General features: G+C 47.5%; 1 protein-coding gene across 5 annotated transcripts in view; it reads left to right on the forward strand.

Moving 5' to 3' along the window:
* Positions 1-13,070, forward strand: part of PASK (PAS domain containing serine/threonine kinase) — a 351,902-nt gene that overhangs the window by 315,279 nt on the left and 23,553 nt on the right. For all 5 annotated transcript variants that reach the window (XM_063915754.1, XM_063915758.1, XM_063915756.1 and 2 more), the window contains 4 exons: positions 485-610; positions 1,231-1,365; positions 1,738-1,937; positions 2,603-2,736. In XM_063915754.1, coding sequence (XP_063771824.1) covers positions 485-610; positions 1,231-1,365; positions 1,738-1,937; positions 2,603-2,736 — 595 coding nt within the window. The remainder of the gene's footprint in view (positions 1-484; positions 611-1,230; positions 1,366-1,737; positions 1,938-2,602; positions 2,737-13,070) is intronic.

Here is a 13,070-nt window from a genome sequence, read left to right on the forward strand (position 1 = left end):
AGCTGAGCAGAGATATCAAATGAAACTCCCCAGAAGGTATATAGTGTGACTGCTCCTTGCCATGGGGTCTGTTTCTTGTCTCTCAGCTGAGTAAATCAATATGTGTAAGCAAGTGTACAGTGTTTTATTATTTATGATTTACCTAAGTGGCTTCCTTGTTCATGGTTTTAGAGCCATGTAATGCAATAAGGGGCAACTGGTACCATACTTCAGAGTTTTCCCCCTAATACTGTAAGTCGCTGCCAAAAAACAGGCATTAGGGTTAGAGGTACCTGCATTTCTTTGCTATTTTAAAACAACTTTTCATTTTAATAATAATAAGAAGAAGAAGAATATAACATTAGTTCATGTTTAGTTAGTTTGTGACTGTATACAAGTAAAAGTTGTAGAGGAGGGAATAAATGCACTTGTAGTGTCACTTTGCCATCAACGGACAGCTGTGCTGTTATATATGTTTTTTGTTTGATCCTTTTCCGCACAATAGGTTGTAGTGAAATTTATCCGTAAGGATCGAGTGCTAGATGACTGTTGGGTGCAGGACACTGAACTGGGGAGAGTCACTCAGGAAATTGCTATTTTGTCCAGGTTACAGCACCCCAATATTATTAGGGTGAGTTTATTTTGCTGTTAAGTTTTTGCCATCTCTTATTCACATAATCATTTAGAAGCAAGGATTGCTTGGGTTGTATAAGTATAAACTTTTCCAAATTGGATTTATAGTTTAACTTTGGCCATCAGACTAGTAGAACTGTGAGGTATCCATACCAGGACCACACTGCTTAAAAAATGGCCCAGCCATTGCTCCATGCTGCTTCCTTGTTCAGCACCAGAATGGGGGCTTCAAACTAACACTGCAAGGTGTGCTGATCATGTTTCTGTGATCAACATGGGAGCACAAATGTGTCATTGCACTCTTGGTTAGTTCTCCCTGACTGTGGTGGTCCTGAGCTCTGGAAGCACATACTGATTTTGGAACTTAATGGGCAGGATGTAATTTAGTCCGGGATTGCTGGAGGTGCAGGATGACGGCCGATCTCGAACCTTGTTAAGTGATTGCTCCTTTAAAAAAACATCAAAGATCATCCGGCACCTCCGGTGATCTCAGACTCCGTTACAGTATGAGTGGCAATCTGGGGAACATATGTTCAACTTTAATGCAGAAATGGAATTCAGAGTCAATATTTCTATGTTTGTTAATTTTTCACGTATTATTCCTACCGTACATTGTAGGTCCTGGGGGTCTTTGAGAATTCCACATTCTTTCAACTAGTGATGGAGCTCCATGGCGACGCTCTTGACCTTTTTGACTTTATTGATAATCAGCCCAATTTGGATGAACCTCTTGCCAGTTATATCTTTCGACAGGTGAGATCACTTACTTTTGGGGTTTTTGTAGATGAGCTTGACAAGATAACGTTTTTTGGATGTGCTTACAAGGGCTTCTGGCTGTATCCTCACATATAATGGTTAAAACATGTCCGTAAATTGTATTAGTATTTTCTTATTTAAAGGCAAAGGTAATTTAGTGAGAACATTAATTAGTGAAAATGGTCCATTGTTACTGGCCACATCACCCATTGCTCTCGTCACCACGTTACTGAATAAGGATCCCTGTTGTGATACACTGCGTTGATTTTAATTTGGAATAAATAGGAACATGTTGGATTGAAAAAAAAACCCTTGAACGTGTGAGGGTTTTGTTATAATTTTTTTTTTTTTTTAATTCACTCATTCCAGTTGGTGTCAGCTGTGGGGTATCTACACAGTCACTATATTTTACATCGTGACATTAAAGATGAAAATATAATAATTGCTCCTGACTTCACAATAAAGCTGGTTGACTTTGGTTCTGCGGTCCATTTACATCCTGGAAAACTGTTCCTGACATTCTGCGGCACCACAGAATATTGTGCACCAGAGGTGCTACTCGGAAACCCGTGAGTTTATACATTTTTTGTTGATCCCTGTATTGTTTGTTTATTTCCTCTATGACTGATCGGTATCCTGTTGAAAGAATGATGATATCTAGGTCAACAATCAAAAGGCCGACAATACATGGTCAACATGCATTAGGTAGACAGTGACCAAAGATTGACAAATGGTTGACAGTTCTTAAATTCGACACATTCAAAATATTGACATGTTTTTCTCTCTCCATGGTTAGGCTGCCAGAGGGGAAGGTTAGGGCTTGGCACTGAGGAGGATGATTAGGGTTATACTACAGGAGGGGGTGGTTAGGGTTAGGCACTAGTGGGTTGGTTAGGGTTAGGCACTAGGGGATGGGTTAGTGTTAGATTTGGACTAAAATAAACACACACACACACAAAAGTGTCGACCTAATACATGTCAGCCTATTGATTTGTCTACTTAGACACTGTTCACCTATTAGTGCATATCTGACTGATCTTACAAACAGCCTAGATGGGACAGTGACTCCCCTGGCGATACTTCCCGGTGCACAGTACATGTGAGATGATCTCTTTTTATCTCTTCTGTAATGTGACCTGTGGTCAGCAAACTTAGGTTCTTTTAAATGATGTTACATAGTATTTATTACCTATAATAAATGAATAAATTGTCCTTATGTGGAATGTGATTTCAGGTACCCAGGCCCAGAGCTGGAAATGTGGTCTGTAGGGGTAACTCTGTACACACTGATATTTGGAGAGAATCCCTTCTGTGAGGTGGAAGAGATCCTGGAGGCAGAACTGAACCCTCCATTCTCTGTATCCCAAGGTGAGAGCTTTACTTTTTTCTCTGGCAGGGTCCACAGGTTATCCACAGGATAACAATGGAATATGATGGAGCATCGGCGGATTGGCACCAAACGATCAAAAGCTTTCAGGCCTGCCAGGATGCAACGGGCCCGTCCATATATATCCGCCCACTGGCTCAGGTAAATCCGTTTTTTGTTTGGTGCGGCAGGAGCCGGACCATGGTCAGAGGGCTGCTGTTCCTTTGAGCAGCCTTTAGGTTTCTTATGTTATTTTTTAGTCCTACAAATTTTTTGAGTGATCTTTTCTAAACCGCGTCTTATACGCTAAGAAAGAGTCGCTCCAACAACTCTCCGCCGGGCAGCGACAACGCTTACCCACGAGTACAGTGCTGTTTCGGCGGGCGTCTGTGTCGGCTATACTAGCAGGTCCAGCAGACGTTACCAGGCTGTGGCCATAGCACGGATAGAAGGTAAGGCATCGATTCCGCTTAGTAGATGGAATACGGACAGAGCCACACTGTATTATGAGGAGGCTACCAAACGGTAGCTGACGCGGCTGCCACCGTGGGTGCACCAGCGCTAGGACTTAGGGATCTTAGGCACCAGGAATAGTATGAGGCCGCGATCCCTAGGGTTGATGTCAGCACGGGGAGTTAGACGCTCTCCTGGTCGCCCCTCCTCCCCGGTTCATGACCAGTTTCCGCAGAGTCTCCCGCCATGAACTGTTTTCTCGCTTCCGTCCCAGACGCTACCACGAGGGGACTCAGTCGCAGCATAGCATAGGCCGCTGCGTCTGTGTTCACTAAGCGCTACCGCGAGGAGACCTGGTCGCAGCATTGGGCTATGTGACCGGTGCGTCTATGTTCACTATAGGTTCCCGGAGCGACAGTGTACACTAGTAGCGTCTGGATCCAATCAGTGTTCGCTAAGTATTGATCGATCGTGGAAGCGAGGTGAGTCTCCCTGTATTCCACTCTGAGTAAGGGCTATACAGCACTAAATTTTTATCTACTTGTTCAGTATGAATAGTTAAGTGCCTATTGCATATGAGTCTGTGTACATTTACTGTGGTTTTCTTCGCAAATGTGTCTGAATACGTTAGATCTGTGTAAAACAGGATTCAGTAATATGTACTCCTACATACTTTAAAATGTGTTTGTAGTTGATAATATGCTCTTATGACTAATATATAACGTGACTGACTGCTAGTGTGATTGCTGACTTTAATATATGTTTGTCAGTTGTTTCTTCTGATCCTCAATGCCGGTGCATGGGTAGGGTCAGATTGATATCACTTTAGAAGGTTAAAGTGATTACAGTCACAAATTGTGTAGTACACTGTGAAAGTGCAGATTATTTATCATGTCTAAGAGCGGAAAAAGTGACGAAGATACACTTACAGTAACACCAACACTCATATCATGTTTGTCTTGCAAAACTGTATTATCCTCTCAGGATCTGGTTCAGGATGGTTTATGTGCAAATTGTTTTGCTTTTCAGCAAAATACAAGGCAGATCCCTGTGCAACGTCAGGTACAGACAGATCCACCTTGGGCTATGTTTGCACAGACCTTGTCCAGTATAGCTGAACGGGTAATTCCTACAGCTTCCTTACCAGGAATGGGGTACACTATTAACCCATACATGCATATCTCTACCTACGGTATATCATTTCCCCCAGCAGCTTCTCATATGAAACAAGCTGATAAACCGATGGTAAGTAAACCTTCACAGGCTATACAAGAAGATTCATCGGAAGATGAAAATTCTATTTACTTCGGTATACGAAGAGGAGGAAGATGGTATTAGCTCAGTGGATATAGCTGAATTAATTAGAGCTATGAAGGTAATTCTATCCGTAGAAGATTCAGCAGAGCCTGTGTTAAAAACCAAGGCACCTGTATTTAAACGTCCCAAAACAGTTCAGACCAGCTTACGGAAATCATGGAAGAGGCTTGGGCTACACCCAATAAAAAATAAGATTTTACTCACCGGTAAATCTATTTCTCGTAGTCCGTAGTGGATGCTGGGTACTCCGTAAGGACCATGGGGAATAGACGGGCTCCGCAGGAGACTGGGCACTCTAAAGAAAAGATTAGGTACTACATATGGTGTGCACTGGCTCCTCCCTCTATGCCCCTCCTCCAGACCTCAGTTAGGGAAACTGTGCCCGGAAGAGCTGACATTACTAGGAAAGGATTTGGAATCCAGGGTAAGACTCATACCAGCCACACCAATCACACCGTACAACTTGTGATAATTATACCCAGTTAACAGTATGAACAACAACTGAGCCTCATTAAACTGATGGCTCAGAACAAAAAACCCTATAGTTAAGCAATAACTATATACAAGTATTGCAGAATTCCGCACTTGGGACGGGCTCCCAGCATCCACTACGGACTACAAGAAATAGATTTACCGGTGAGTAAAATCTTATTTTCTCTGACGTCCTAGTGGATGCTGGGGACTCCGTCAGGACCATGGGGGATAGCGGCTCCGCAGGAGACAGGGCACAAAATTTAAAAGTTTGACCACTAGGTGGTGTGTACTGGCTCCTCCCCCTATGACCCTCCTCCAAGCCTCAGTTAGGTTTTTGTGCCCGTCCGAGCAGGGTGCAATCTAGGTGGCTCTCATAAAGAGCTGCTTAGAGTAAAAGTTTTGATAGTTTTATTATTTTCAGTGAGTCCTGCTGGCAACAGGCTCACTGCAACGAGGGACCTAGGGGAGAAGAAGTGAACTCACCTGCGTGCAGGATGGATTTGCTTCTTCGGCTACTGGACACTAGCTCCAGAGGGACGATCACAGGTACAGCCTGGATGGGTCACCGGAGCCGCGCCGCCAACCCCCTTGCAGATGCCGAAGTAAGAAGAGGTCCAGAAACCGGCGGCTGAAGGCTTTTCAGTCTTCATGAGGTAGCGCACAGCACTGCAGCTGTGCGCCATTGCGCTCAGGCACACTTCACACCGGCGGTCACTGAGGGTGCAGGGCGCTGGGGGGGGCGCCCTGGGCAGCAATGTTAATACCTTTCTGGCTAAAAAGAATACATCACATATAGTCCATGAGGCTATATGGATGTATTTCACCCCTACCAGGTCTCAGAAAAACCGGGAGAAGAGCCCGCCGGAATAGGGGGCGGGGCCTATCTCCTCAGCACACAGCGCCATTTTCCTACACAGCTCCGCTGCTAGGAAGGCTCCCAGGCTCTCCACTGCACTACAGAAACAGGGTAAAAAACAGAGAGGGGGGGCATTTTTTGGCGATATTATATATATTTAAGCAGCTATAAGGAAACAACACTTATATAAGGTTGTTCCTATATAATTATAGCGCTTTGGTGTGTGCTGGCAAACTCTCCCTCTGTCTCCCCAAAGGGCTAGTGGGGTCCTGTCTTCTATCAGAGCATTCCCTGTGTGTCTGCTGTGTGTCGGTACGTGTGTGTCGACATGTATGAGGACGATGTTGGTGTGGAGGCGGAGCAATTGCCGGTAATGGTGATGTCACCCCCTAGGGAGTCGACACCGGAATGGATGGCTTTGTTTATGGAATTACGTGATAATGTCAGCACGCTGCAAAAGTCGGTTGACGACATGAGACGACCGGCAAACCAGTTAGTACCTGTACAGGCGTCTCAAACACCGTCAGGGGCTGTAAAACGCCCTTTGCCTCAGTCGGTCGACACAGACACGGACACCGAATCTAGTGTCGACGGTGAAGAAACGAACGTATTTTCCAGTAGGGCCACACGTTATATGATCACGGCAATGAAGGAGGCTTTGCGTATCTCTGATACTGCAAGTACCACAAAAAGGGGTATTATGTGGGGTCTGAAAAAACTACCTGTAGTTTTTCCTGAATCAGAGGAATTGAATGACGTGTGTGATGAAGCGTGGGTTACCCCTGATAAAAAACTGCTAATTTCAAAGAAGTTATTGGCGTTATACCCTTTCCCGCCAGAGGTTAGGGCGCGCTGGGAAACACCCCCTAGGGTGGACAAGGCGCTCACACGTTTATCCAAACAAGTGGCGTTACCGTCTCCTGATACGGCCGCCCTCAAGGATCCAGCTGATAGGAGGCTGGAAAATACTCTAAAAAGTATATACACACATACTGGTGTTATACTGCGACCAGCAATCGCCTCAGCCTGGATGTGCAGTGCTGGGGTGGCTTGGTCGGATTCCCTGACTGAAAATATTGATACCCTGGATAGGGACAGTATTTTATTGACTATAGAGCAATTAAAGGATGCATTCCTTTATATGCGAGATGCACAGAGGGATATCTGCACTCTGGCATCAAGAGTAAGTGCGATGTCCATATCTGCCAGAAGAAGTCTATGGACACGACAGTGGTCAGGCGATGCGGATTCCAAACGTCATATGGAAGTATTGCCGTATAAAGGGGAGGAATTATTTGGGGTCGGTCTATCGGATTTGGTAGCCACGGCAACAGCCGGGAAGTCCACCTTTTTACCTCAAGTCCCCTCCCAGCAGAAAAAGACGCAGTCTTTTCAGCCGCAGTCCTTTCGTTCCTATAAGAACAAGCGAGCAAAAGGACATTCATATTTGCCCCGAGGCAAAGGAAAGGGTAAGAGACTGCAGCAAGCAGCCCCTTCCCAGGAGCAGAAGTCCTCCCCGGCTTCTGCAAAGGCCTCAGCATGACGCTGGGACCTTACAAGCGGACTCAGGGGCGGTGGGGGGTCGCCTCAAGAATTTCAGCGCACAGTGGGCTCACTCGCAGGTGGACCCCTGGATCCTGCAGGTAGTATCTCAGGGTTACAGGTTGGAATTCGAGAAGTCTCCCCCTCGCCGGTTCCTAAAATCTGCTTTGCCAACGTCTCCCTCAGACAGGGCGACGGTATTGGAAGCCATTCACAAGCTGTATTCTCAGCAGGTGATAATCAAGGTACCCCTTCTACAACAGGGAAAGGGGTATTACTCCACGCTATTTGTGGTACCGAAGCCGGACGGCTCGGTAAGACCTATTCTAAATCTGAAATCTCTGAACCTGTACATACAAAAATTCAAGTTCAAGATGGAGTCACTCAGAGCAGTGATAGCGAATCTGGAAGAAGGGGATTTTATGGTGTCCTTGGACATCAAGGATGCTTACCTTCATGTCCCAATTTGCCCTTCACACCAAGGGTACCTCAGGTTCGTGGTACAAAACTGTCATTGTCAGTTTCAGACGCTGCCGTTTGGATTGTCCACGGCACCCAGGGTCTTTACCAAGGTAATGGCCGAAATGATGATCCTTCTTCGAAGAGAAGGCGTATTAATTATCCCTTACTTGGACGATCTCCTGATAAGGGCAAGATCCAGAGAACAGCTGGAGGTCGGAGTAGCACTAACTCAAGTAGTGCTCCAACAGCACGGGTGGATTCTGAATTTTCCAAAATCCCAACTGATCCCGACGACACGTCTGCTGTTCCTAGGGATGATTCTGGACACTGTTCAGAAAAAGGTATTTCTTCCGGAGGATAAAGCCAGGGAGTTATCCGAACTCGTCAGGAACCTCCTAAAACCAGGGACAGTGTCTGTGCATCAATGCACAAGAGTCCTGGGAAAAATGGTGGCTTCTTACGAAGCGATTCCATTCGGCAGATTGCATGCACGAATTTTTCAGTGGGATCTGCTAGACAAATGGTCCGGATCGCATCTGCGGATGCATCAGCGGATAAAATTGTCGACAAGGACAAGGGTCTCTCTGCTATGGTGGTTGCAGAGTGCTCATCTGTTAGAGGGCCGCAGATTCGGCATACAGAACTGGGTCCTAGTGACCACGGATGCCAGCCTGAGAGGCTGGGGAGCGGTCACACAAGGAAGAAACTTCCAGGGCGTGTGGTCAAGCCTGGAAACGTCTCTTCACATAAATATACTGGAACTAAGAGCAATCTACAATGCTCTAAGCCTGGCAAAACCTCTGCTTCATGGTCAGCCGGTGTTGATCCAGTCGGACAACATCACGGCAGTCGCCCACGTAAACAGACAGGGCGGCACAAGAAGCAGGAGGGCAATGGCAGAAGCTGCAAGGATTCTTCGCTGGGCGGAAAATCATGTGATAGCACTGTCAGCAGTGTTCACCACATGATTGTAGTCCATTGGGAAAGACCAATGGTGGACATGATGGCGTCCCGCCTCAACAAAAAACTGGACAGGTATTGCGCCAGGTCAAGAGACCCTCAGGCAATAGCTGTGGACGCTCTGGTAACACCATGGGTGTACCAGTCAGTGTATGTGTTCCCTCCTCTGCCTCTCATACCCAAGGTACTGAGAATTATACGGCAAAGGGGAGTAAGAACGATACTAGTGGCTCCGGACTGGCCAAGAAGGACTTGGTACCCGGAACTTCAGGAGATGCTCACGGAAGATCCGTGGCCTCTACCTCTAAGAAGGGATCTGCTTCAGCAGAGACCGTGTCTATTCCAAGACTTACCGCGGCTGCGTTTGACGGCATGGCGGTTGAACGCCGTCCTAAGGGAAAAAGGCATTCCGGAAGAGGTCATCCCTACCCTGGTCAAAGCCAGGAAGGAGGTGACTGCACAACATTATCACCGCATTTGGAGAAAATATGTTGCATGGTGTGAGGCCAGGAAGGCCTCGACGGAGGAATTTCAACTGGGTCGATTCCTACATTTCCTGCAAACAGGATTATCTATGGGCCTCAAATTAGGGTCCATTAAGGTTCAAATTTCGGCCCTGTCGATTTTCTTCCAGAAAGAATTGGCTTCAGTTCCTGAAGTCCAGACTTTTGTAAAAGGAGTACTACATATACAGCCCCCGGTTGTGCCCCCAGTGGCACCGTGGGATCTCAATGTAGTTTTGGATTTTCTCAAATCCCATTGGTTTGAGCCACTCAAATCGGTAGATTTGAAATATCTTACATGGAAAGTAACCATGCTACTGGCCCTGGCTTCAGCCAGGAGAGTGTCGGAATTGGCGGCTTTATCGTATAAAAGCCCATATCTGATTTTCCATTCGGACAGGGCAGAATTGAGGACACGTCCTCATTTTCTGCCTAAGGTGGTATCAGCGTTTCACCTGAACCAGCCTATTGTGGTGCCTGCGGCTACTAGCGATTTGGAGGATTCCAAGTTGCTGGACGTTGTCAGAGCATTGAAAATATATATTTCAAGGACGGCTGGAGTCAGAAAATCTGACTCGCTGTTTATACTGTATGCACCCAACAAGCTGGGTGCTCCTGCTTCTAAGCAGACGATTGCTCGTTGGATTTGTAGCACAATTCAACTGGCACATTCTGTGGCAGGCCTGCCACAGCCTAAATCTGTCAATGCCCACTCCACAAGGAAGGTGGGCTCATCTTGGGCGGCTGCCCGAGGGGTCTCGGCATTACAACTCTGCCGAGCAGCTACGTGGTCAGGGGAGAACACGTTTGTAAAATTCTACAAATTTGATACCCTGGCTAAGGAGGACCTGGAGTTCTCTCATTCGGTGCTGCAGAGTCATCCGCACTCTCCCGCCCGTTTGGGAGCTTTGGTATAATCCCCATGGTCCTGACGGAGTCCCCAGCATCCACTAGGACGTCAGAGAAAATAAGAATTTACTCACCGGTAATTCTATTTCTCGTAGTCCGTAGTGGATGCTGGGCGCCCATCCCAAGTGCGGATTGTCTGCAATACTTGTACATAGTTATTGTTACAAAAAAATCGGGTTGTTTATTGTTGTGAGCCATCTTTTCAGAGGCTCCTACGTTATCATACTGTTAACTGGGTTCAGATCACAAGTTGTACGGTGTGATTGGTGTGGCTGGTATTAGTCTTACCCGGGATTCAAAATCCTTCCTTATTGTGTACGCTCGTCCGGGCACAGTATCCTAACTGAGGCTTGGAGGAGGGTCATAGGGGGAGGAGCCAGTACACCCCACCTAGTGGTCAAACTTTTAAATTTTGTGCCCTGTCTCCTGCGGAGCCGCTATCCCCCATGGTCCTGACTGAGTCCCCAGCATCCACTACGGACTACGAGAAATAGAATTACCGGTGAGTAAATTCTTATTTTCTCTGACGTCCTAGTGGATGCTGGGTACTCCGTAAGGACCATGGGGATTATACCAAAGCTCCCAAACGGGCGGGAGAGTGCGGATGACTCTGCAGCACCGAATGAGCAAACTCGAGGTCCTTCTCAGCCAGGGTATCAAACTTGTAGAATTTTGCAAACGTGTTTGATCCCGACCAGGTAGCAGCTCGGCAAAGTTGTAAAGCCGAGACCCCTCGGGCAGCCGCCCAAGAAGAGCCCACCTTCCTCGTGGAATGGGCTTTGACTGATTTAGGATGCGGCAGTCCAGCCGCAGAATGTGCAAGTTGAATCGTGCAACAGATCCAGCGAGCAATAGTCTGCTTAGAAGCAGGAGCACCCAGCTTGTTGGGTGCATGCAGGATAAACAGCGAGTCGGTTTTTCTGACTTTAGCCGTCCTGGAAACATAGATTTTCAGGGCCCGGACTACGTCCAGCAACTTGGAAGCCTCCAAGTCCCGAGTAGCCGCAGGCACCACAATAGGTTGGTTAAAATGAAACGCTGATACCACCTTAGGGAGAAATTGGGGACGAGTCCTCAATTCTGCCCTGTCCATATGGAAGATCAGATAGAGGCTTTTACATGACACAGCCGCCAATTCTGACACACGCCTAGCCGAAGCCAAGGCCAAAAGCATGACCACTTTCCACGTGAGATATTTCAACTCCACGGTCTGAAGTGGCTCACACCAATGTGATTTTAGGAAATCCAACACAACGTTGAGATCCCAAGGTGCCACTGGGGGCACAAAAGGGGGCTGAATATGCAGCACTCCCTTAACAAACGTCTGAACTTCAGGCAGTGAAGCCAGTTCTTTTTGAAAGAAAATAGACAGGGCCGAAATCTGGACTTTAATGGATCCCAATTTTAGGCCCATAGTCACTCCTGACTGTAGGAAGTGCAGAAATGGACCCAGCTGAAATTCTTCTGTTGGGGCCTTCATAGCCTCACACCAAGCAACATATTTTCGCCATATGCGGTGATAATGTTTTGCTGTCACATCCTTCCTAGCTTTTATCAGCGTAGGAATGACTTCAACCGGAATGCCCTTTTCCATCAGGATCCGGCGTTCAACCGCCATGCCGTCAAACGCAGCCGCGGTAAGTCTTGGAGCAGACAGGGCCCCTGCTGTAGCAGGTCCTGTCTGAGAGGCAGAGGCCAAGGGTCCTCTGAGATCATTTCTTGTAGTTCCGGGTACCAAGTCCTTCTTGGCCAATCCGGAACGATGAGTATAGTTCTTACTCCTCTCTTTCTTATTATCCTCAGTACCTTTGGTATGAGAGGAAGAGGAGGGAACACATAAACCGACTGGTACACCCACGGTGTCACTAGAGCGTCCACAGCTATCGCCTGAGGGTCCCTTGACCTGGCGCAATATCTTTTTAGCTTTTTGTTGAGGCGGGACGCCATCATGTCCACCTGTGGCCTTTCCCAACGATTTACAATCAGCTGGAAGACTTCTGGATGAAGTCCCCACTCTCCCGAGTGGAGGTCGTGCCTGCTGAGGAAGTCTGCTTCCCAGTTGTCCACTCCCGGAATGAACACTGCTGACAGTGCTATCACGTGATTTTCCTCCATTCGGAGAATCCTTGTGGCTTCTGCCATCGCCATCCTGCTTCTTGTGCCGCCCTGTCGGTTTACATGGGCGACCGCCGTGATGTTGTCTGACTGAATCAGCATCGGCTGGTTTTGAAGCAGGGGTCTTGCCTGACTTAGGGCATTGTAAATGGCCCTTAGTTCCAGAATATTTATGTGTAGGGAAGCTTCCTGACTCGACCATTGTCCTTGGAAGTTTCTTCCCCGAGTGACTGCCCCCCAACCTCGGAGGCTTGCATCCGTGGTCACCAGGATCCAGTCCTGTATGCCGAATCTGCGGCCCTCGAGAAGATGAGCACTCTGCAGCCACCACAGCAGAGACACCCTGGCCCTCGGGGACAGGGTGATCAGCCGATGCATCTGAAGATGCGATCCGGACCACTTGTCTAACAGATTCCACTGAAAGATCCTTGCATGGAACCTGCCGAATGGAATTGCCTCGTAAGAAGCTACCATCTTTCCCAGGACTCGCGTGCAGTGATGCACCGACACCTGTTTTGGTTTTAGGAGGTCTCTGACCAGAGATGACAACTCCTTGGCCTTCTCCTCCGGGAGAAACACCTTCTTCTGTTCTGTGTCCAGAATCATACCCAGGAACAGCAGACGCGTCGTAGGAACCAGCTGCGACTTCGGGATATTCAGAATCCAGCTGTGCTGTTGTAGCACTTCCTGAGATAGTGCTACTCCGACCAACAACTGCTCCCTGGACCTCGCCTTTATAAGGAGA

The sequence above is a fragment of the Pseudophryne corroboree genome, chromosome 4, assembly GCF_028390025.1.
Source record: "Pseudophryne corroboree isolate aPseCor3 chromosome 4, aPseCor3.hap2, whole genome shotgun sequence".
NCBI classification, from domain to species: domain Eukaryota; kingdom Metazoa; phylum Chordata; class Amphibia; order Anura; family Myobatrachidae; genus Pseudophryne; species Pseudophryne corroboree.